Source organism: Varroa jacobsoni, unplaced genomic scaffold (assembly GCF_002532875.2).
Source record: "Varroa jacobsoni isolate VJ856 unplaced genomic scaffold, vjacob_1.0 scaffold_1275, whole genome shotgun sequence".
NCBI classification, from domain to species: domain Eukaryota; kingdom Metazoa; phylum Arthropoda; class Arachnida; order Mesostigmata; family Varroidae; genus Varroa; species Varroa jacobsoni.
In genome coordinates, this window is record NW_019214177.1 from 23,990 (window position 1) to 49,524 (window position 25,535).

The following is a 25,535-nucleotide window of genomic DNA, read 5'->3' on the forward strand; positions in this document are numbered from 1 at the left end:
CCCTAGTTAGAGACTGTCCAAGCTTCTCTCCCGACAGAGCTTCGCATGAGTCGCCTCGATCTGTATGAGTGAAAGTAATATCTTGATCACAAAGCGATTGGCCTTATAATGTGGAACCCAGAAAGTTACTGGTTGGACGAAAGTGGGTTAAACCAGTATGTGTTGTGCGCTTGAGTTTGAATGAACATGACAAGTTACTACAGCTAAAGTTAAGAAAACGTTGATGGAGTCAAACCGTGGATGGGTTTGTTAGGAGCAAAGAAGAAATACGTACTAGGAGAGCAAATTGTGGAAATCGACGGATTCGCAATCGTGCCCCGTTGTTTTAGTGCGCTCTGAAGAACAGACCTCACAAAAAATAACAAAAGAAAAATCTAATAAAAAGCAATTAGCTGAAGATTTAGGAGAATGTCATCTATCAAGAAACGTAAAAGGCCTGGTCATTTCGGGAACGTTCGTTTTGTTGCATTGTTTATTTGAACCGAGAGGATTTAACTGGCTATGCAATGGATGTTTATAACACTATCCGGTATAAGTAATAAAGCTTAGTATATGAGCAGGGAGTTGCATGCATGCAGAGGTGCAACTACTCTATCAGAGTTCTAAAGGTTCTGGAAGATTAAGCATTTTTATTTGATAGACAGCGCTAAGAAATAGGTGTTGGGGCAAGAAATTCAACTGGACAAAACAGCAATAATCTACTCTTAATAACAACAACCTTACTTGCTGTCTGAAGTCGTACCAGTTAGGTCCATATCGTTCTAACGCTTATGGTTTCTAAGGGGATTTGGTTCGATCTTGATGATTTGCCACAATGCGACCATAACTTGTCCGTAGTACCTGATACAAACTCAGTAAACAATGCTACTTCGGGATTATCCCTCCCACCTCCGATTTATTCGGAGTAAAATCAAACCACTTTTTCTCTATTACTCAATGAGAATTTTTTCATTGCCACTTCCAGAATCAAATTATCGTAGTTCATGGGCCGGGGGTCCATCACCTTCTCCCCCGCACGGAGTGGGATCCGTTGGAGGTGCGACGGTCTTGGGGAGCGGCCAAATCCAACTGTGGCAATTTCTTCTTGAGCTTCTTTCGGACTCCTCAAACTCGAGCTGCATCGCTTGGGAGGGAAGCAATGGCGAGTTCAAACTGACCGATCCTGATGAAGTAGCTCGCCGATGGGGTGAACGGAAGTCTAAACCCAATATGAGTTATGATAAGCTCTCAAGAGCACTTCGCTATTATTATGATAAGAACATCATGACTAAGGTAATTAGATAGCGAATAGGAAAGCGTAAGGATAAAACGCTGTGAGAGAAAGAGATTTTATAGAATTACTATTGTATAAACGAATAAAAAAAAAAGCGAATTTAAAAATCTGGAAAGCTCTATGAAGAAAGATAAAGATACTAAGCTCATGTAAGTCGGTTGTCAATTTTTATAAGTTGAAAATATACAATATTGAAAAAAGGCCACTTCTCTCTAGAGAACTTTGCAGAGCTTAACTTTCTTGGACTATACTTTTTTTTGTATTATGATTAGGTGAATGTTATAAAAGATGTCCTAGCATATAAATGTAAAAATAAATAAAATGAACATATATGCAATACGAAAAACTAATATAGTATATATATATATATATATATATATACACTTTCACCCAAATCGCAATTTATGTAAACAAGGAACATTTTTTATTTGCCTGACGTAAGTTTTGCTCGTTCACCATAATGTAGGTGCACGGCAAACGATATGCTTACCGTTTCGACTTTCAAGGCTTGGCACAGGCCACACAGCCCCAGGGACCTTCGGCGCCTTTAGGAGTCGGCTCGTCCCTGGACTCTGTCGGGGTTGTGTCTTCAATGGGCGTTGGTTCTTCGTCCGTAGGCGCTATGGGAGGCGTTGGAGGTGTAGGGGGTATGGCTTCTGCCCACCATTCCACTGGTTACTTCCCGAGCAAATACCATCCGCATAGTTCGGTCTCGGTATCTGCCCACAGCGATCTGTTCGGCCAGTCAACAACGCCCTACCACCACGCGGCCGCCCATGCTAAACTGAACTTTAATTCATCAAGTCTCTTCGCATCAAACTACTGGTCAACTAATGGAGGTGAATCATAGCGACCAACTGATGTCGACCACCGACAATTTTATATATTTTGTCGTACTTAACAGATTATAACACAGGGTATAGCTTCCTAGCAAATAGATACACGTATGAGGTACGCATAATGATGATATGACGAGTTCTGGAGGGACAGGTAAACTTGGAACCGATACTAAACCTTCTTTCTATCTCTAATTGTTTATCTGAATAACTCTGTTTCCTAATGATAATGCACGATTGGCGAACACGAAACTTTCCCCCATATTGTGGTTCATAGCATCTAAATGTTATCTAGATCCACGGACAAAAACGACATACTCATACTATTTTAAGGTTCAATAGACATTTTCCTGTTGTATAACAATGCATCCATCCTAACTGTTTTCTGTATAGGCGTCTGGGAACCACCAACCTGCAGCGGTAGTGCTTCTCACGGGACATCATACGGGGGTTATCCTTGGCCGGCGAGCTCTGCCCCATGTTCCGCACCTCCGGCGCCGTCAACAGCTCTCTCTCTAAACTCAAGAACGACGCCTGGGTCGAGTTCGCCGACGGCGTCAAATAATGGCCAAACGGCTGACACTATAATTAGTTCGTCAACTGCCGGCTTGTCGTCAGTTAGCAACAGTATAAGTTCTTCGTTCTCGGGTTGAATTCTGTAATCGATTCATCATTACAAAAGAAGTCCCTTTGAAACTAACTGAAGCCAACGGTATGAAGTGGTGCTGAGTGGCTTAAATCAAGGTAGACCTCATGATGAACTTCCGTGGACTATACCATATTGAAGTTGAATGTTTCGCTGTAGATGCACAAGCCGGTTTACTGGCCCAATGGGGAAAATAGGCATCGTGAACAGTGCAGCTAAGCGCGCAGCAAACATATTAAATACCAGGAACAGCGGAACACATCACGGAAAAATTGCAACTTATGTTATTTACAAAATCAACTTCAGTAGTCAAGAATAACGGTTCGGACAAGCTGAGTATGTTAGAAAACTAGAGCGTGTTAATAATCTTTTTTTTTAGCATTGTCACATTGACGCCATAGAAGTAGACATTATGACCCCACATTTTAACAAAAACAGTAGATACTGAAAATGGCTGAAAAGGTTTAATGAGCTCGAGATCAGACCAAGTTGGACTCGATTGGAAGCGAGAGTTGGATGTCAAAAACAACAACAGAAAGTCCGCAATTAGAAACGACTCAGTAATCCTTTCCTAAACAAATTCATTCATCGTAGCATTACCCGATGTCATAAACAACCCCCTATGAACAAAATTCTCAGGGGGCGAAGGTAGTCTTGAGGTGTATACGTGAAACGCACCTAGGTTCATAAGCCGATCGTATCAGCTTGTTTCTTATGTGTCACGACAGAAGGAGGATTGAAGTGTATAGAAACTTGCGTTTTCTCAAGGAATTAACCAAGAGCTACTGAAAAAACTATCTTCTCTAAAAGGCAACGGCTTCTTCGGACCCCGGCGAATTCCCCTCACTATAGCAATATGCAATATTCTAGTATCATCAGCCAAAAAATAAGATCGTCATTTTTCAAACCTGAAATGCTTTTTTGTGCGTCCTCAGCGTTGTAATAACATGTTGACATAGTTATATGTAAACACTACAAAAGAAATGTACTAGAAGATGATAAAAAAAACGCTTAGAAAATTAAATTTAAAAAAAAATTAGATTAAAAATAAAGAAAAAACTAGATTAAAAAAAAGCACCGAAGTTGGGAAAAGATTTTTAAAAAAAACGAAAATATTATTTATAGAATCGTAAAAATGTACGGTAACTTTATCTTTAATCCTAGAAATCTGTACGTGCGTTTTTGTGTTTGCTTCGTTTGTAATATGTGTGTCGACTAACTGTAGTTAGATGCTATCATACTGATACTATGTATTTCTAACTTTCATGATTTTAACGCGAGACATACACAGTATGTTAACAATATCATAAATAGAGCGCAACGAGCAGGCGTATCCCTGGCAGGGCACGACCTCTTTAAAGGAGCCTTTCTAGCCAAGCAAATTTCCAGCTAACTAATCATCGCCAACGCGTCACCCCTTGCTATTGTATACGTTTTCAGTTAAAATAATCGCCATTTCTGCGTTCTGTTTCGGAAAGGAGTACTCGATGCGATTGGTCGGGGATATATCATAGTCGAGGTAATAGTTTGTTTCGATTGTGCTGGTATAGTGTATCGGCTAACGAATAAACGGCCATACGCCTATCACACCTCAACTGACTAGGACGCGGAAGTAATTCGAATTATAAAGGAGCGTTCTTAATCGTCGAATAGTTCAAACGGCGGATTTTGCCTATAGACAGCGACGTGCTAGCCAGTGACAGGGTGAGAACAAGAACGATCTATAAAACGCGATATTTACCATAATAATAATAATAATAATAATAGGAGAAATATTCGCCATGTAAATAAAGACGTCGCAGGGCGTACGTAAATAATTACTGTCACCAAAATCCGATTCGTGTTGTTCTTTAGATAGGTAATGTATGGCTGGAATGGTACGATATAGACATAAGTGGGGTGATTAGAAGAATAAACCGGTTCTTTGAATTTCCGTTTGCTTTCACAAACTCGTTTTTTTTTTTTTTTTTTCCCAGTTTAGTGTAGTGTATGTGAAATACTATTGTTATTATTATTAAGACGTATATTGAAACGCGTAACAGTAATTATTAACGTTCGGCAATTGTTGTTGCATTGTATTGTCCGCTTACGTTTGCTGTTTACGGGTAGGTGAAGGTAAGATTAGCGATCTATAATTTATTTACACGTTGTTATATACTGGCAATATCTGGTCATTTGAACCTGAATGAGAAATAAAAAGCCAGCTGCTGATGGTGATCGCTACACTGAATCTTAAGTAATCGAAGGAGCAGGTAACTTTACCCGGATAACTTACCACATTACATAGATATATATATATGTAGACAAAAAGTTATTCACCGGATGAAGCAATTTCGTTGGTCAATTTTTATAGGCTACAGCGAAATACACAGACGATACTAGCTACTACTTTTCGCAGTGCTGGAACCTGACAAAAAGTTTCCATAAATATCCTCCCTTACCAATAGAGCTGTTGCATATAAATATAATAAATAAATCGCAAGGCCAACGTCAAATCTTCAAAATCACGCCTCACAACAAAGAAACAGCTACGTTAATAGCTTGCATTTCCATGCCGTGGATAACCTCTAATATATAATATTTATAGCTACATCATAAAGCTTCAAAACAAACGCGTCCCTTGTGGCGGCGTAACAGGATCCGGAAAAATTTGAAAATATCCACATTTTCGGTTTCAACCGTATAGTTGGCTTCGAACGTATCGATACGGTCCTATACTCAGTCGATTTGACCATGAAACCATTGTTATAGTCATATTATTACTACGGATTTTCGTATCATGTGCTGCACACAGGAATGAGGCAGCATATTCTTTGGGATCTTCTACACGGCAAAAAATTTTACATGTTCTCATATAGGTTATGGGTTGAAGATCGAATATTTAGGCCACGTCGACTCTCCGCTAAATGGAAATAGACTTCCTCGCGCATGGACTTTCGGCAGGCTGATTTCAAGAGGATTGGCCTGAAGACCATTGTTTATATGCTCGACAGTGTGTTGTAAATAAGAGTCGGAGCGATGATAGCGTTAAACGTACAGGAATTAGCCATATCTACCACTGATTGCATGTTGAAAGTGCTGGAATTGTCGTTTGATTTGACGATAAGCGGTCGGGTAGAATTTTTTTGGCCCTTTTCGCTACTGTGCATATGAATGACACCGCGAACCGAGCACCTGTACCACCTACGCTCCGCCAACATTAGAATTGCGATATATATATATATATATACAAATATAGGAATCACTCCGAAAATCCTTCAACGTTATTAAACAGACAGAAGTTTAATTTAAAATGATTGCATGTGTTTACCTGTGCTAAGATCGAAATTGAATTCGTCTAACGTCAACAAGACGTTAGATATGCCATGACATAATGCCATACATTTTATTTCTTGCTAAACAATCCCGTGGTAAAGTGCGATGTTAACTACTAAACCTAGGGACACGTTATGGTCTGGGTTCAAATCCGAGTGGAGATAAATTTTGCTTTTTGCTGCAAGGAACCAGCCTGCTAAGTCAACGCCTGTCGGCTCAAGTGGCAGACGCCAAACTCGAAGGCTTTATTCAATGGAAAATCAATATGTGTTGCACTTTATTGTGTATCGCAAAGAACACGCACACCGATTAGTTAATGCTTTATTCTGTATATTTTTCTCTGTAGTCGATGACGTGATACTATGTATGACTATAGAAAATAACGACACGACGTTCGTAGATTTTTTTTTAACTTTAAAGCGTGAAGCTGAAGAAATGCTAGCTTTGTACTCCCGCCGCCCATGAGCTAAGTCAGGGAAATTCGGAATTTGCATCACAGTCGTTGTGCAAAAAAAACATTATGCTCCTAACGGCTTGAGACATTTCACAAATCTGGAAGCATGATTACTTCGAGCAAACGTCGTGTTCTTTATTTCTAGACATTTCTCTTGGGGCATTACATCGGATCCTTACATCTATTTTGTCTGGCGAATTTTGCGGGCAGCTTGGTACCGGCAGTCCCTTCTGTAAGCCTGGGTTGCAAACCAGCGAATGCCCTTCCATCGGACGTGAAGCATGTGACGCTCGACAAAACAGGCCCGATACGCCGCTGTCAAATTGTTCCACGCGGTACTGGTTGGTTACAGTCCAATTTATATCGAATTTTGAGTCTGTTTTCTACGGCTATTATGTGGGTAATCTCCTTGCTTGGGTTGTATATCCCCTTCGGCGTTATGTGCTGTACTAAATATTCCTGATAAACTTCCATCGACCGTAGCGACGGTAACTTTTGTCGAGCCTGGGTTACGATATTTTGCGTGGAAAGGCATCTGTTTCGAGACGGTGCCATGATTAATCGTTGTTGGGCTCCGTAAAGTCATCTACGTTAGTCCCTGTTAGCTTGTGCTGCTTCCTAATAGGGACATCGGTTTTCGTAAATATCGGAAATTGCGGGTATGGCTGCAGTAACGTAGTTGCCGACAGCTGCGACGGTATTGTTAACTCAGTAAATCTGCTGCTACGAGCGCGAAAGCTATTGTTACTGCTCTTGGTCACGTTACGGTTTGACGCGAAGCGCTGCGTGGTAGTGACCTCATCTCGAGCAAATTCGTATTCTGACTTTGACGTTAACGGCGTGAGCGGTGTGGTAGTTGATAGTAACGCTTTAACGTTAATTCTCGTGCTAGCCGTAATTTTTGTTGGTGAGATTGACGATCGAATTAACTGGGATAGCGGAGGACTGTGTAAAATTGACATGTCACGCTCTTTTGCTGTGACTACGCTTTCCACTGCTTCGGGTGGCTCACTGTGATCCCTACTGCCAGCAGTTCGATTGCGGACGTAAACCGACCCTTTGCCATTTCTTTCGGCGCTGGCTAAAGGACGAACTGCCGTAAGCGAGAGAATGGCTTGCGTGGATTGTGATAAGCGACTAGAACCTGTCGATGCCATAGAAGTCGTTGAAGTCGGTGTGAAACCTAGGGGCAGCGTGATGCTTCTAGAAGGCTCTGGCGATATTTTCCTAACTAATCGAACCGGCTTTTCCTCTTTAGCCGTCAAATGGGGACAGCTGTCTGGGAGCGTTTCTTTACCCAACCACGTCCCATTATGGCATCGCAGTTTATAAAACGGACCCGTTATAAGTTCGTCGTAAGACCAGCAATAGTATAAAGCCACCGAGTAAATCCGAATACGCCGCAAATCGCTTCTGTCAGGAGGTTCGCCACAAGACTCGCTTGTCAACCTTCCGGAGTCCGTCAAAGGACAGCGTTCAGGAACAAAACCGTACCATTGTCCTTGGATACATTTGAGTTTGAAATGCCGTCCACGAGATGGAGACGTTCCCCCATCGCAATAGTAATGCGTGAAGGTGTTCGAGCGCACCATAAGCATTCCGTGCCTCTTCGGTGGATTTTCGCATCCGTTTACATTGACATTGGTATTGTAAGTAAATTTGTTCGGCTGACGCGCCTGGGCTAGTGATTGTCCAGTTTCATTTCGTACCTTGTCCTTAGGACAGGTTAATGGTAGATCGCCCTCCCAGGTCCCATTTACACAGGTGATAATGTAGCGTAGAGTTCGATTTTTGCGGCACTGGAATTCGAAACGGTTGCCTTCGCCCAGAATGATCATATCCCTTCTGGTAGGTCTTAATCCACAAAATTTTGCGCTCTCTATTGTGGCCGATTTAACCGGTCGGCGTCGTTGACTTGAAACTGGCGTCGTAGTAAAAAGTTGACGGTGATGGTTTCGAGAAGTGGGCATCTGATGACTTGGGGTTGACACTGTGCGTATTCCAAACGGTTCAGAAGGTATATCATATGCGTCATGGGCTACGTGTTCCGAGGGATTATCTATTGAATGCGGTGCCGTCGTTTGCAGTTCCGAATATTCATTAAGCGGCATTTCATCAGGCTGAAGTTCGATCTCTTCGGTATCTAATAAGGGTCTGTTACCCATCATTAGCTCGTTGTCTTTCTCCTCATCATTAAAAGAACCTTCCGGTTGTTCCAGTGTTCTATCATCTTCTGGTCTCTTTTGGACAGAATCGCTAGGAGTCAAAGGCTTCAAGGGTTCGTAGGTTTCCTTACCCTGATAAACTTGCGGATCGCTGTCGACGTCATCCGATGAGCGCTGTTCGTATTCGAGGCTATTGTTAATGCAGTCCACCGCTAATCTTCTCCTCCACCAACCTCTCTCACATGTTAAACTATACACAGCTCTGTATGGAAGATTAACACGCGACGAGCAACGGTGGTCAACTCGATTATTGTCCTGTTTCCACGTGAGCATTATATTTGGATGCTTCGGGGTCGGATCACACAGTACCTTCGATATCAGGGTTTCGAAGGAGCATTCCAGCGGTAGGTGACCCACCCAAGTCGTACCGACACAGTACAGCCGGAATACCCTTCCTCGGCAGAAATATTCAACATAGTCGTCGCCGAGGTGCACTTGCATGTTTGGGCGCTCCGGTGGAGCACCGCAGTGGGCTTTCACCCCCGGACATCCGGCCAGGAACGCCAACAGCAGGCTCGCAACAAGCCTGAACAACAACATTCAGTCGCCGCAGCAGCAGAGCGACCAGAATACAATGTCCTATGCACGCTTAGCCAGATACCTCGCAGTGTTGTTTTCACTTCGTCAAAAATCAGTGCCAACGCCAAATACACACAATGAACGCTGATCGTTTGAAGTGCGGTTAGGCGGCTTTATATAATGGGCGTATGTAGGCTGTTGCAAAGGGCTAAGGAAGGCTCAAATCAACCGGCAGGTCTCATATGAACAAAACTAACGTATCTCAACTGCAATCAAAACTTCTCGACCAGCTCTCGCCGCTAGCCGTATCGGTAAAGAACCGAACCTTGGGATTGGTCTTTGCTGTGGTCTCACCACCACAAAGGTACTCCATTCAAATCGGGCAAACATTCTAGTCAACTGGCAATTGAATGATTGACATATTTAGAACGTAAGCGTCTGTTACTACTGAATCACCTAAATATCGATCTGGCACTACTTTCCGCTTCAAAAACTGACCTACATATTCTAATTTAGGATGGTTTACGTCGCCTCAACTTCGGTTGTATGGTGGACCCTGCTGCATAGCTGCAACAGCCCTGACTTGGGAAGCCTTTTTTGCGAATACAGCTACTCCTTGAGCGTAGTGCGGCGGGCCAGCTCAGCCATGAATCGAATTCCGATGTTCGTCCTAGGCTAAATGGCCTCGATCAGCTAACCTATAATTATCGCTAAGACGGCGCTGGCTAGGGATGTCGTGGCTACCTTCATAGCAGGACCGGTAGAGATTGTGACGGCTGATGATAACTTAACAGTCCATGGTATATCTTGATAGTTGGATGCAAATGGTACATTTCTAATATTCATACGCTCTACCCTGAAAGCCGCGCCAAATTGTTATAGTAAATAAATAATAGACGTTTGATTGGGCCTTATAGATTGTCACTCGGGGAGTTCTTATGGTAGCGTGAGGTATGCCTGTTTTGGCCCACGTTTAAGTAATTCAATTATGTGCATGTCCTACATGTCCCTATTCGATGATTGTTCGCTGTATTCGAACCAGTGACTTTAGCTGATACTATGCTCTTCGTTATATGATACCTTTTAATACGGCACAAACCAAAACCTGGACCATCAGCTTTGAATTTAGTAAACGAACACGCTATTCGCAACTGAAAATATCTCCTCGGCCTAAGTTTAAGTTAAGCCCGCTTCGGAGCGGGAGACAGTGAAACGAGGAGCTGGGTGCATAGGGCTAATACCGTAAACACGGCACGCTGGATTCAAAGGCCTTGAAAAATAGATGTTCATAGAAGATGTTATTTGACTTTGCGTGCAATTGTCGAATTCGTTAAGTCTAACTTATGATTAAGCTCCTGATCATCCTGGCAGTTAGCTAACACTATTCTACTAACTTCTTTTCTACTTTTTTCCATTTCGATAGTTAACTTAAGTTTCATCTGCAGGAACACGATTTTTTCGCTCGCATTAAATATTTTTCTAAAGATGTCGCAGTTATATAAATACAATCATTCAAAATACTGAGCAACGGTCTCAAATGAAATGCCAGCTTCTGTGAAGACTATCTGAGAATCGCATGCCCGAGGCCGTCTTAAGGACAAACAAATTCGTTCGTATAGAAAATGTAACGAAACCCTTATGCTCTAGCCTATGGAGACAAATTGATGCTGTGAGCAGGCCATGGCCTTTATTGCGCGCCTAATTGTAACTCGCTTGAATTTTAAATCTGAAATTGCGTTAACATACTATTAAGCAATGTACGGTTCTATTTCAAACGTTTATCGATTTTATCAGGTTTAAATATAAAAAGGAGGGCATTTTTTAGTAATACACAGAACATTAGACTACATCGGTACGAATCATTGCCGAAATTGGGACGAAACCTTTCAGTGTTTTATTCGCGGATAACAATGATAAATGGAAGTTAGTTAGAAAAAAAAAAACAAAAAAATTACCTGAATTATCTTTTTTATATCGTGTCAAAGCTATCATCGTGCTATCCTGAATATATACTGCTATATAAAACTCACTCAATCTAACGGCGATTTTTAAATATAAGTTTATTGTTACCACAGCTTTAACAAATGCAACCTATTGAAAAAATCATAGCAAAGGGCAAGTGTTATAAATATAGTAGAATATAAGCTTCGTAGATCTAATCTTGTGTGCACCATGACGACGCAGCAACTCCGCTGTCCTGAGTATTCATCGGCAGTATTCGACTTGAGAATAACCGTAGGTTGACATGGCTATAAACAACATATTTTATGTCCAATAACATGTACTAACATATGTGTGTGCCTATAGTGTAACAACATTCTATTTCGCTCGGATAATTTCAACATGTTATTCCACAGAAGTCGCCACCGGCTATTTTTCATGCCGGATCACCATCTTGGGAACAGGATCGTCCTAACTTCCACGTTTTGTTTCTCCGCATGGCCATGGCCTAAAGGTGAAACATCGACTGATTGGGTTAATCACACATAAAACACGTTCGTTTCAACCCATACAATAATCCTCTCGTAAAGATATATGGTCAATTGGAAAGCGTTTATAGCGCTTTTGTCAAACCTTTTTTCGCGCTACGTTCCGCATATCCAGCGGATAACGCTTACTAATACACGATGTTCGTACTGTTATAGATCAATCAGCCGCAATTTCTTACGTTTATCAGTTATTTTATCGACGTCACCATGGCGGCAAACTCATATCACTCATGACGCTTACGTCGATTCAGACTCGCTTTGTTTCTTTCGTCCCTCTCGCTATATTACAAAGCGGTGCACTCCGTAAGGCAGCCATTACGGCAAAGTAACAACCAACCCATCGGATCGATAGGTAACAGTGCTCTCGACATTCAAAGCAAGTCAATCAATGTAAACAACTCGCTTCGTTCCCGCCGTCTCTGAATCGCCTCAAGCCCAAAAGCAAAACAAGGCTGTTTCCTTTGTTCTTCATCAAAGTGGGCTTCACAAGTGCGTGAGCTGTCGTTCGGGCTCGAGCTTTTATCGCTGGTTACTGTCACCGAACACCTGTCTTTGTACGCGCGGATGACGTACATAAGATGAACGATTTTTCTGCGTAGTTCTATAAATATCTAGTACAAGAGTGGGCGTATTGCGCTATGAGATACGTTGAGTACCGTAGCTCACAAGTAAATATATACTATAGATGTAATCAAATTGAAGACGGCAGTCGTCGAACGCGCGATTAGATAGCGTTACCATCATTAGGTTTAAATTCACTACCAGGAAGAGTGAGTGCCCGTCGTGAATTGTCGTCGAACACGGAAAACGTTTTCCTAAGGAGAACAAACAAAAGGATGTTATGCGCCGACTAATCTCGACCCCGTTCTAACACGTAACTGTTTACAGTAATACGTAAACTTAGGTTTGTTCTAGTTAATCTTAGTATGATACCTGAGTATTGAAAGAGATTAATTCCTACTATGCCAGTCCGATGAAAACAGGGCAAACAAACGGGCGTACAGTTAATGAAGAAGCAAGTTGGGGCTGCTAGATAAGATGGCTATTTCTAAGGTATAGACAAAAGTTATCCTTGAAAAGAGCTAGCAAACGTGATTTTTCTGTAATTTTTTCGTCACATATATCCCCGTCGAGCCGAACATACGGGAAAAGCTAAACAGGCAAGGTTGTTTGACCACATACATTTAATTAGATTAAGCTTAAACAAATATAAGTCTATATATAGTATATATGATAGAGAGCGCGCGCAAGAGAGAACGCGACAGAAGGGGAAATGTTTTAAATCAGAGAGATTAGTAGTTGTTGTTACTCTGAGGACACTGCATTGGCAGGTGTCCTTGCCATTGTCCATGAAGGCATCTGAGTCGATAGGCCACCGGCTGCCAGGACTGCCCAAAACGAGGTCGGCAGTAATAGTCAACGAATTCATTACGATAGCCTGGCATAGCCAGCATGTCGTCACGGACCGGTAGCGCTCCACATTCTGCGTTTTGTCGAAAAATTGGTGTTAAAGTTGTCGCTGGCAGCCACGGGGTTACACGTGGCGCTCTTGTAGACTGTGGCCTTGTAGGCGAATGTATAATTGTCGTCCAGGCCGACGACCGCACTGTCGGTGGTCTCGTCGGCGGATCTATGACAAGACGACGCTGGCAGGATTGAGGCACATGGCCTTCCCAACGTCTGTTGATACAACGTAGACGAAATTCCTGCTGAGGTGAGTACGCTGTCGCAGGGCAGATGTATTCAATATAGCCGTTTCCATATGCGACAAACATGCCTTCGCGATGTGGCGGTACATCGCATTCTGTAGGATAAGAAAATATGGCTGGAAGAGCTGCGAAGATGATCACGACCGTGGCAAAGATGCGAGTCTCTGTCAGGGGTTTGCTGTCAGACAATAATTGTAGGCATAACATGGTGTTTCAACCGAATCGCTTTCAATGACGCAACTAGCCAAGCGCCCCAATTGGATGATTCTAATTATCTACAGTTTTTCCCACGTGCAAATTGAGCTAGGGGTTCGATTTCGATTGATCCTCAAATGACTTGTGTTCACTTGTCAAGAGCACTAATCGTATTATAGTTGTTCTCAACAATGGGACAACCATCAAAAGCACACAACCTCCAAATCTTCAAAGGCGAACCATAAAAAATGTCTGTTATCCTAAGGCTTCAATGCTTCTTGCTACCAGGAAGTGCAACAAATTGTCTTCACAGTCGTCTTACAATACCGTGCGCGCTTTTGGATCACGTCAATGTATTTCTGAAGTCGTCCACAGCACGTTGTCTACGACCACGATCCCATGAGCGGCGGGCAATGACGGTGGAAATCTTCTTCCAGTTTTTGAGGTATGCTTGCAGCACGCTAAAAATATGGACAATCACCGGGCGGATCGACTCAGCACCACGAGCGAACGAAAGCGATATACGCTATTGGCAGAACCGTATCGTCCTGTCTGCCTGTTACAGCGAGATGATCTCTCAATGACGCTACAAGCGAGAGTCGCTTCTTATAGCCTCATCATCGTTCTGTAGAGCGAGGCTTCTTGAGGCACGTTTGGGCGCGAGAGAAAGGACGGAGCGACTGGTCAAAATTACGCCGGATTGATGCGCATAGTTGGCGCGCGAGCTTGTTACGAGGTGAGCGTTTGTTCTGTAACGCAGCCGCACGTCGTTGGCTAAGGAACCGGACGGCGGCAGATAGAGAAAACGTAGAAATGACGTCACCTCTAGAAATGCAGGCGATTTAACTGTGCGATGCGTTATAAACTAGCAGCGGCCCTATCTGTGCGGAACCGCTGCTCGCGTAAACCTCCGCCTTACTCACAGACCACGGTGAGGACGTGTCTACTCTGCGAGTACCGTGTATAGGGTGGAGTGGTACCTCATCTTATTTCATAATGGGTTCCAAATCAGCCAGCTAAGAAGAATCGTCGCCAAAATTCTATGACGCTCAAGACTGAAAACACTATTTTGCATAATGTGTTTGTCTATACTGGCCTATGAGTAGGTTCGTGTGCGCCTGTCCGCGTCTAAGAATGCAAACGTAGTACGGATTAGTTTGCTTAAGGGCGTCGATTTTTGCAGCGTTATTAATTGCGGCCCCGTACTGCCGTTGTATTGCACTGTATTTTTAACTTAGGCACATGTTCAGATACTCAGACTGCTACGGCGGGAACAGAGAATTTAAACTAATCATGCGAGCAATGTAAGGCCATTGTTATTGAGAGCTTAGCGATCCAAATGCGTTAGCGATTAACTCTGCGTTAACTCTGAACGAGATTTGAGCATTGGGTCACTTGGTTTAGACATCATCGTATGATTACTATTGACCATCCCCGTTAGCTGACTCCAAAGCAATGGACCCGTAAGGCTACGAAAAGCGATCGATAGCATAACGTGACCTTCGATCATATACAGAAAAAAAAAGAAGTCCGGCAAGTGAATGGGTCAAGAATAGCATTCGTAAACAAGAGAAGGTCGCGTCTTTCGGATGCTTCAACAATGAGTCAACTTGAATGTTTAGTCGTCAGCCGTGCGTTCGTGCGGCGATACGAGGCGGTCCGGTTTCTAACTGTATCTCGCCATTATATCTGTACACGAACAGGAATGACTGGGTTAAGGATTGGAGTGGTTGACTTATAACAGGCACACGCATGCGCTATTTTAATTTTTTTTTTCGTCTTAGTTTTACAAAGAAAAATAGAAAAAGCGTCATTGAAAATCGCTTTGGACGAATCGATTGGCTCTTTAGGCCAAATGAAAGTATCCAAAGAACAAAAACAGGCACGACCAGTTTCGAATCAAACAAGTGATCACTCGTCGCGGTTACAGCATTAGAAAGTTCCTGCTCGAATCTATAACTCTACGAAAATCCGTATTTCGATCGCGTATCTTTAACATTCTATTTGAACATTTGGACAAATGTCTTTAAATAACGGCTGGTACTGATCCTTAAAGTGAGCCATCATCACCTGTGACAGAAATGCTACACAAGGGTATGATCCAGCTAACTGGCAAACGTCGACTTCTCTACGTATTTTTGGCTGATAGGGTTCAAGTGGGAAGATCCACTCAAACGTTGGATGCTCTGCATAAAATGCAAATGTGACACAAAGGGGTGAACTGTGACCTCCTCCAAGGCAGACGACAGCAGTAGACTCGATTCAGTAAATCAAAAACACTCTAAACACATCTCATATATATATATATATATATATATATAAATGTAAAAGGGGGCGCAGTCTTCGGTGAATTCACGTATGTTATTAAGCCTATCAAGACTGGTCAAAATGAATGCAGCACTGCTCTATGGTGAACGTAGTAACGTTCTAAAGCAATCTGTATGCGCTTTCAACATGCAGCGAATGAAAAAGAATTTTTGAAAATGCAAGTTATGTGCAAATGTAAGTTGGAAAAAATATGCCACCTTTATAAAACGACCAGAACTGTTTGGAAATTGAGACTTGATAAAATCAGTTGAGGCCAATTCCTACAAGTGTACCCAGACCCAGATACGACCGTTACGGTAGCCTTTGATATCTGGTCAGCTGACCACAGCTAAGACGTCTAGGTTCAGTAGACGACCGAAGTAATAAAACTGTGGTTAAACTCGGTCCAGAGCTGTCTACAGTTGACGCGTATCTCCATATCGTTGACCGCCTGGATTTAGCTACCTAACGCGGCTAAATCCGATAAGCATACGGTTTCCTTCCTCAACGGCATTTCAGTACCGCTAGTGGTATCGTTTTCCAAGGCAGGGTGCATCTTCATCGAAATCGTTAATATAGGCAACCGTCAATTGAACCTGTCATCACTGGAATCTAGGAAGTAACATTAGCTGCGGTAGCCTGTAATAGCCCAGGACATGAGTGTATCACTCTGGCCTAATCTACCTAATACACACACAAACGGACGTTATCATCGACAATCAAACGTATCTGACAGCTCACTCAAAAGATGCAGTCGACAAAAGTCGACTAACTAGTGAGTTTGCCTGAAGGCCCCGACCTAAATAAACGCACTAGAACACATGTCTAATCCTCGTTCTGCTGGTAGATAGTCGATAGTATCTTCCTTCGATCAATATTAAATAGTTGGGCCACGGTCTGTCCTAGAAGGGATAGTCGAGAGTTTCCTATTACGGAAAAAGCGGTAGTTGATTGTTAGCAGTCGGAAGGTCAATACAGTTAATAAGTGGTTGCTTTGTTATAGATCTTTAATTTTGAAGTAGAACTTGCTGGGAAAAAAAAGATTAATATCAATTTAACAAATTATTTATATACAAACAACTGATTTACTGTATTATTGTTTTCGCTTATATCGTTTCGTAAGAGAAACACCGGAGCGCCGCTGTACCTGGATTAGTCCGGCCTTGACTGTGCTTGTAAACTGTTTTGGTTGTACACTATTAAATTTATCCATTCTCTGAGAGAGCTCCTTATTTTGTATGATTCTAACTGTGTTATACTATCGTTTGTAGATGTGTATACATGTCACACGATAGAAGACATATATGAATCGATTGATACTTAGATAGATGATATCATTAACAGCCATTGCGTAACCTATATTGAAGCCATACGAGGTCCGTCTAGTCTTTTAAATCGGATTGGAGTTTTGGGTCATCGATTCAAACCCCGAAAACTATTCTTCTGATTAGCCGGTTCAAAATACTAATTTCTAACTCTGTAACATAAATGTATCTTCGTAAGAAGATATTTCCTTTCTCAGCAAATTTTATATAGGAAATACTAGTCTTTGGTGTGCTTCGTAGACATTAATAATGGCAAAAATAAAACTGTTTAAAAAAGATGCAATTTAAGCCATATTCGCTATAAACGAAGCAACCTTGACGAAAGTGGCCCTTTGAATATGCGGTACGATGCATTCTGTTTTGCTTTCACAGTTCGCATGGAAGGCAACGAAGTAACACGCTATTCAAGCGGCGTGTGCGCAAAGCACAGGCCGTATTTCAGCGATCGTAGGAATGTTCGACCTTTAGAGGTTACTCGCGTACCCATACAGACTAGGGCAGAAGGTTCAACCTCGTCTGCCTTTCATACTTAAAATCATACTTTTTTACGATGTTTTCAATGGTGGTCCGTTAACATCGTCTATTTAAATGACTTCCTCGAACGTTCGCGGTACGGCTAGTCTCTTGCGAGGACGCCATCACCGCCGGACACGATCTGACGGATGCCACGCGAATACGGTGGTGGGCTATTCGTTGTGGAAGATAATCTTATATATATATATATATCTACACATTCCTAAATGTATGAAATATAAAACACCAGCAGCAAATGAGTTTGAGACAATGACTAAATAAACTGGTTTAAAAAAAGATATTGCGAATGTCAGGTTCGCAATAAGTGTTGCCATTTTAGTTAATTTCAGTTTATTTTGATTCGGTATCGATAGTGTGTAGTATATCATTGTGTTAGTATTTTTATTATATAATATCTCTTAATTTTAGGCCAAAAAACCTTTTCTGACACATTTTTTAAGTTGGAATTCTCGCAGCCAGGGTCAGGTGTCATAGAAAACATGTAAGAAACATTTCCGGGAAGCTTATCTATTTAGTTCCAAAAATGTTCTACGACTCAAAAAAATTAAGCAACATTTAGCACTATAGTAAGCCGAACTAACTACCAAACGGTGGGACAACCAAATGTACGCTTTTATCTCGTAAGTTACAGTTATAACTATTAATTGATATAGCTTTCCTCATGAAAAGCTATGAAACGTAGCGAAACCACTACAACGAGTTCATTCTCAGATCAGAAATACAATATAATAGTCTTCAATAGTTAGAGACGGTAGTGTTTCTTCCTGGCATTACTTTGACAGTTTGATTACAGTTTATGTTCTGCAAGTTTTTTTGGGTTTTAGAGAGAAATCGATACGATCTAATAATATACGTTATACTTTGCAGGCATCTCTGTTCGTTAATGCCGCTGGACATCGCCAAAAAATTACATGAACCAAGTTGGCGGCCTCAAAAGGCAGCTCTCATTGACCCATTTGTTCTCAATAGAGTCCACAACTTAATGGACAAAAACTTAGCGTACTAGATAACGGCATCCACTGTGCTCTATCGAACATTGTACACCACTACAATATGCCCCCATTGATCCCAAGTGCTTTGAAGTGTGTTGCAACGATCGTGGACGTTTCGACCACGATAATAATAATAATAATCATAATAATTAACAACGCTTCTAGAAAACAGCACCCAACCTAGGCATAGGTCCCCTGCTCTGAGCAACGACATGACTATCATCCGCAAAAATTAGATCCGACCGACGTCATCCGACCATTAATGCACTGCAAATTATCGTTCAGCCAGCCCTTTAACTATCTTATCACTATAACCAAATCGACTCGGCCAGCAAACGGGCCAGCAAATAAGCATAGAATATACACATATAGACTAAGCTGATGGTTATGATTAAACAATAGATAGACCAGTATAATAGTACTTTTTTTTTTTAAACTACTGCGTCATTGGCAACGTGCTGGGGACAATCGACTAATTAGCGTAGTCTTTTCTACCGGGCCTTCATTTGTAGAAGGCCATTCAGGGTCGGCCACGGGACCGCCAGTAAACACGTCAAACAATGGATGATTCACAACGGAAGGACGAACTGGCCGGAGGAAGTCTCGATAACATTGCTCACGTCAAGGAAAAAGGCACTTTAAGAGATAAACATAAAAACGGATGATTAAGAGCCAATAATAGAGTTTCAACTATTGCACATTGAGAGTAGGGTGTTGTATTCGTCGCATACTGGCACAAACCACATTGGTAGAAAGAGACTCATCCAGTGATCTCTAACTATTAGTGACCTTCGCTAAGGGAAAGAAGCTTGTTAAACTCGTTTACATACGTGTACGGGGTGTCATTGCTCTGTTCATGCCAAACGAAAGGAATAAGTCTGAGTTCAAACCTGGGATGTTAGCCAGTTCTGTCGACTTTCCCATAGGTGACAATACGATCTATTTATTTTTCTGTATTATAGTGACGAGTCTCGAAAAAAAAACTGGGTCATTTATATGCGTCGTCGCTTTTTGATGGATGTCGATGGCTACGAAAAGAAATCGGGAGACGCCATCTTTGTTGAGCACGCATACACCGGACGCTCCGGATAGTTCAAAGGCTTGTCATCACGTGCCGTACGAAACGTACGGCGGTGCCAAACATCTGCGACAGTGTTACAGTTTATCTGTGTAAAATCATAGATCTAAGCAAGATGGCGACAAATGGCGCTAATTAATACCGTTTAGCAGTATCGTCGATCCGTGCTACACGTTTTTCTAGGCGATATATTAATTTCTATTTGGTTGCGGACAAAGCATTAATCGTTCTTCTGGCTAGATGGGTTTAAGGTCACGTATCTCGGCTAATATGACTCGCGGATCGGCGTTGGTGCCATTTTAAAGCTGGGACAAGTAGTTTAACTTAAAATCGCTTTAGCAGCTACAATTGTTGGCATACGTTCAGTACCATTTAACATTAAGTGTCCTGAATATTAGTGAAGTTTCTGTAAAAAAAAATCCTTACGATTGAGGCTACCCAAGCTCATTCGCTTTCAATTCGCTGCTCGTGATCATCGGAAAAAACGGCCATTTTGAATATGTTTATTGATCGATCAAGAACAAAGTTATTGCTAAAGCCCGAACTGTTAAGCGATTAAACACCAAAAAAGAAACAAAAAAAAAAAAACTCAGATGTTTATATACCACACGAACTAATGCAAAATGCTTTACTCGATCGTACTTGGATCTGTGAAATGTGGACACTACACTTTCGTATAGCCGCGATAGGGTCCAATTTTGCGTAATATGTTGTTTCAGTGGTTGCAAAAAATCATATTCGCTCTATCATTACGGAAGTTTCACAGTGTGACCAAAAAAAGCGGCAGAAAGTCATTGATAAAATTGGTAAGATATAAGAAACGCTTGCTTCGATTTTAGCTTGGAACTGTTAGTATTCTTTCGACAATTCAATATAACAAAATTCTATGGCGACTACGGCGGAAAGGATACAAGTAATGATCCATTTTCCGATACAATTTTGACGATAAAATTGTCTATTTTCGCAAATCAATCGGGCATTGTTTTGAATTCATAGTTGATTTTCACGTTATGTTACATTATTGTGACTTTTGCCACATGAGCGACGCTCAAATGACGGGAACGTTTTGGGAGGATTAGATAAATGAGACACTAACTTCCATGAAAGACTGCTGCACTTTATATGATCATAGGTACAGGATCATATGCTACTCTTGTGCAAGGGGCACATGGTCTGAAGTTTGGTAGATAGGGAACAGAAGGACGTCCGGAATCTTATACACCGGATCGAGCCTGAAGTTGACACTTGAAACGGTCTCCTTTTCTGTTAGGCCATCTTCTTCTACATTTTGCCTGTTTCCGCTATGAAAGAAGAACTGAAAACCTCATATTCTATTTTGAAGGTCTGCGTCCTGTGCCTAATGTACTTTGATCATTCAGTAATACCATTATACAGCTCTTAAAAATATAATAATCTTTTGTCCTATTGTGGAAGTGATCCGAGACGAACGTTTAGTTCAACCCCTTCAAAATCAATTGGTAATTTACTAATCTGACGTCCTTTATAACAAAAGAATTTCGTCAACGGAAGCTACGTTTAACAATTCAAACGGTTCGAGGCATCAAGATGTCATAGCAGCTCAGAAAACTATATTTAATAGAAAAAAAAAAAAAACATTGAATTTCATTAACCGTTAATGTCAACAGAAAATAAAAAACCTACGATGAGCAATGAGAAATTTTTACAAGAGCTTGTTTCATACACTTACTTGAGTCAGTAAAGGGGTTATTCGCTAGATAACTATAATATATAGAAAGAAATATATGACTATAATAAATAGAAAAAAATATATATACATATAACGATAGTGGACCCTATTGAAAACGGTTAAGCTCCACCTACCGCAATGCTAATTCTTGTTTTCAGATACGCTTGCACCGTATGAATACGTAAAAAATATAAGCACAGTATCAATGTAACATACGATAATATAACGCACTAAAAATAACATAATAATAATAAAATATAACATTTAACAGCCGACACGTAGTCCGCATGACCACAGTCATCTAAATTTTAATTGTAATACTGTTTCATCTTTTTTGCTATTTCAGCTTTGCTTCTGTGATCTAACGCGCTGCCCTTCTGTGTTCCGAGCGTTCGAGTTTTGCCCTGCCCTGTTACTTGAGCCTTGTCTCCCTTTCTTGTCCCTGAGAGCTGATCAGCCCTCGCAGAACTTGCAGAAGTGGGCACCCCTCCCGTTCTATTATCTTCCCGATATTGTTATCACATAGAATAGCATAAATTTTAGGTTAATGATTATGACCTTAAACAATGAGAGTTATGATTATCATCACCGCCGTCTACAAAGTTAACAACAGCACCCATGAGAAAACCTCGACGTCGTCTGTATCTCGTATATCAGTAGCCTGTACTATTAATCTTCTGCGTGAATCTCGACCATTCTCGTTTTTGAACGTCATTTTTCTTCGGGAGGACAGTTTTACGTTGATGTAAAGATCAAAACGTCCCCGTATTTAGGCAACAATATAACACTTCCCAGACCGGTAAGCTGGCAAAATTTACACCGGTATGGGCGATGACACACACTTGGTGCTACAGCGGCAAAATAGCCGATAGATTGAAGATTACCTCAGCATCATAATCGCTACGAAACGTTCGTACGACTCATTATCGGCGTACAATACCGGGGGATGATGATGATACTCGTATCAATAATATGACAAAATAATACGACAAAAAGGTGCCGTTCTGGCTTCTGCCCCATGAGGTATAGCACTGTCGTAATGTGTGGGACAGATGATCTCAATGGCAAAGGATTCATACTGAAAGATCATTATGCAGGAAACTATACAGAAGACCCAACGGGGTAGCTAGAACTCACGATAGCTAACGGCAGCGTAAAGTGTATCGTATCTAAGGTGCTTCAACGGAAAGCTTTATAGAGTTTTGCTTACCTTATGACACAAATTATTAATAATCCGCGATAAATAACATTACATAGAAAATTAAAGATCGAAAGAGCACAAAAGAGCTAAAGAGTGATGCTGATGACTTTGAATACGTAGTAGGATATTAGAATAAACCGAATACTTCACGAATGTGAAGACTGCCTTAACCAGACTTCACAGATAGGTTAAATTCCAATCAGTTTACGGTTTTCGCGCTAAACAAAGTCAGCGATAACCTTAAGATCTACTGGAAATAGTTAGCAGACCAAGAAAAAATAATTTCATTCATTTGTATTGTGTGTTGACCTTTATGAAACGATTTAACTTTGCTTAATTGCATTATTAGACGAATGATGTATTCTAAGCAGTAAATATATATTTGTTATAGGCCAGCCGGAATTTCAGGAGATTATTAAGACCCGTCGGCAAAGTAGTTACTCTTGTCTAGAGAAAATGTATGTAGATAAATGTCCTGACCTTTTTTTATTGCGTTGGTTCGTCGAAAAACGACAAATATCCATCCAAATTCTCTTTTTGTATTTTCATCGATATTGATATTCTCTATAGAAAAAGCTTTCTTTGTTACTACGACTGGGTATGATCATCTCTCGCGCGCACTTTTCTGAAAGGACTTGTTCTTGAGTATTGCTAGTTTACGTATGATCCTACACGAGACTTTCGTATGGTAGGCCCATACGCCATATTGTCAATTTGAATTTGTTCAGGTAGCCATTGAAAACGAAAAAATTGGTAATTCAAATGATGAGCACATCGATAATTGTATCAAAACACAAAACGAGTAAACCGACGGTCAAGGCGTAAACTTTTCTATACCATATTGATTCAGATGATACAAGTTGTCGGCATTTCGATAAGAGAGCGATCATTGTTATACTTGTTGTCCAGTCGAAAAGCGCGACAATAACTTTATTTCCAAAAGGATCGACACCGCACGACAAATTCAGCGTTATATACAAAAAAAAAAGACATCTAAATTACACCTTTAATCCGACAAAATATAACATATGGAATAGTAATATTAACAATAAATAAAACACACGACTTTCATAGACATTATATGAATATTTAACATGAACGTATGTTCGACTTGAGTAGTGAGATTTTCTTGGTGAACATATATATATATATATATATATATATATATATATATGAAACACATCAACACTTGGATATTTATTTGATTTTTTTCATGCGACCATAAAAAAGTCTCAATATGTTGGCCATATTTGCAACAATATAAGACGTACATTGAAATCATATGTAGCTCACTACATTTTCATTATAGATTAAAAAAAGGAGGCCCAAGACAACTGCTTAGCGGCAAACGATGCATGATTGTTCCGAATGTTTTTAACCCGTAAGCTATAATAATAATGATACAACACAATTTATCACGCACTGCCAGAACGTGTAGGTATCCTCATTGAAGTCCAGGTCGTTTTACGTGCACGATATCACATTAAACTGGTGCACGCGTTTGTGTAAAATCTCAAAAAAAAAGGCTTTCTATATTGTTGTACAATGACCACTTCTCGACGTCCTCTTCGCTTGTACAAACAAGCTAATCCATCTTTGGTTAGAAAGTCGAATAAAATTAATACTGTCAAAAGAGTTTGTTCAACTTCACTCCGACTCGTTTTCGTGAATCTACCAAAAAAATTAATAGGAACCTTACGGAAACCTCGCTGCTTTCTCATGTGTTATTAGCAGTCTAGAGCCAGGGTCCCCACCCGGGGAACATTCGACCCAGTTTATCGAGCGAGATCGCTTCATTGATTAGTAAAGCCACTTGCCCTTCAATCGACAGAGGCCTTGCTGAAGGCTGCTGGCCCCGGTCAACGAACACCCCGTTGAGACGGTATCCAATCTCCGTTAGCTCGCGTTGACCCTATAGAAATACAGGAGTTACACGGAGAAGTTGAAGCTTTTAGGATAACGTTGGATATTCAGTTCAAACAGTATTATCTAATAATTATGACTGTTCGAGACTTTCGTACATTGCTCCCAAATGTCTGTACCACGAATATGCATCAACGAAGATAACTAAAGTTTGGTTCTACAGATCGTTGCTGATAACAAAGGCCTGCTGTCGATGCTCTTGACAAGGGCAGAAAACAATGAGACGACATAAATCAAAACGATATATTTATATCCTATATCTCTCCAACTGACTCGTGTATTGAATACTTTCCGCTAAAAATCCCATTTGTCCCATTTCGAGATTGAGAGATTACGCATCTGAACTCTTCAAGCCAATTCTGCAAGACTTACAGGATGGTCGTTCGAGGCAAGGTGTTCCTGTTTCCGTTTGTTTCGCCATTCGACCAATGGATCATGTACCATTGTACTTAACACGCTCATCAGCGCGTCCTGCTGCGCGCGAAGTATCTTCAACGTGACCTGCGTAATGGGAAATACAAATGGGCGGGTTCACGATCAGTGTTTAAAGTCAACTGGTCGAGTGAACCTTAAATCGATGACGCACAACACATACATAAGTATTTCGATATATAATATTACATAAGATCTATGAAACCTGTACATTACCTGACAGCATTTACGAAACGTTCCCTCGTAACCGGTCGGGCCCATCGCATCAATCATATTTTGTGTAAGGCGGAATGGAACTACTTCAGGGTACGCTAAGTCTCTCCCCTGTAATAATACATGCACAAAACATAAAAAAAAAACATTATAATTTGTAC

General features: G+C 41.2%; 2 protein-coding genes and 1 long non-coding RNA gene across 8 annotated transcripts in view; 2 read left to right on the plus strand and 1 right to left on the minus strand.

The window, feature by feature from the left end:
- Positions 1–449: 449 nt before the first annotated feature.
- On the plus strand, positions 450–2,327 carry LOC111268317 (uncharacterized). The gene is made up of 2 exons (XM_022847220.2): positions 450–1,272; positions 1,740–2,327. The coding sequence occupies exons 1-2, from the start codon at positions 862–864 to the stop codon at positions 2,121–2,123; spliced, it is 795 nt and encodes a 264-aa protein (XP_022702955.1). The 5' UTR covers positions 450–861; the 3' UTR covers positions 2,124–2,327.
- Positions 1,905–25,535, minus strand: part of mei-41 (ATR serine/threonine kinase meiotic 41) — a 42,127-nt gene continuing 18,496 nt past the window's right edge. The window contains exons 21-25 of one of the 6 annotated variants that reach the window (XM_022847215.2): positions 25,378–25,485; positions 25,102–25,230; positions 24,624–24,718; positions 2,522–2,765; positions 1,905–2,029 (exon numbers count right to left, since the gene is read on the minus strand). In XM_022847215.2, coding sequence (XP_022702950.1) covers positions 2,561–2,765; positions 24,624–24,718; positions 25,102–25,230; positions 25,378–25,485 — 537 coding nt within the window. In that variant the 3' untranslated portion in view covers positions 1,905–2,029; positions 2,522–2,560. Of the gene's footprint in view, positions 2,063–2,432; positions 2,766–24,505; positions 24,719–25,101; positions 25,231–25,377; positions 25,486–25,535 lie in introns of those variants that run through there. The other 5 variants (XM_022847218.2, XM_022847214.2, XM_022847217.2 and 2 more) reach the window with 5 other exon arrangements.
- Positions 17,955–24,456, plus strand: LOC111268318 (uncharacterized). Its single transcript, XR_002685155.2, has 2 exons — positions 17,955–20,703; positions 21,952–24,456. It is a non-coding gene; the product is annotated as an uncharacterized LOC111268318 (long non-coding RNA).

Excerpts from the sequence above, each read along its gene's own strand:
- LOC111268317 (XM_022847220.2), top strand. The coding sequence starts at position 862 with ATGCTACTTCGGGATTATCCCTCCCACCTCCGATTTATTCGGAGTAAA. Across the intron at positions 1,273-1,739 it reads ATAAGAACATCATGACTAAG|GTGCACGGCAAACGATATGC; the intron begins GTAATTAGATAG and ends ACCATAATGTAG.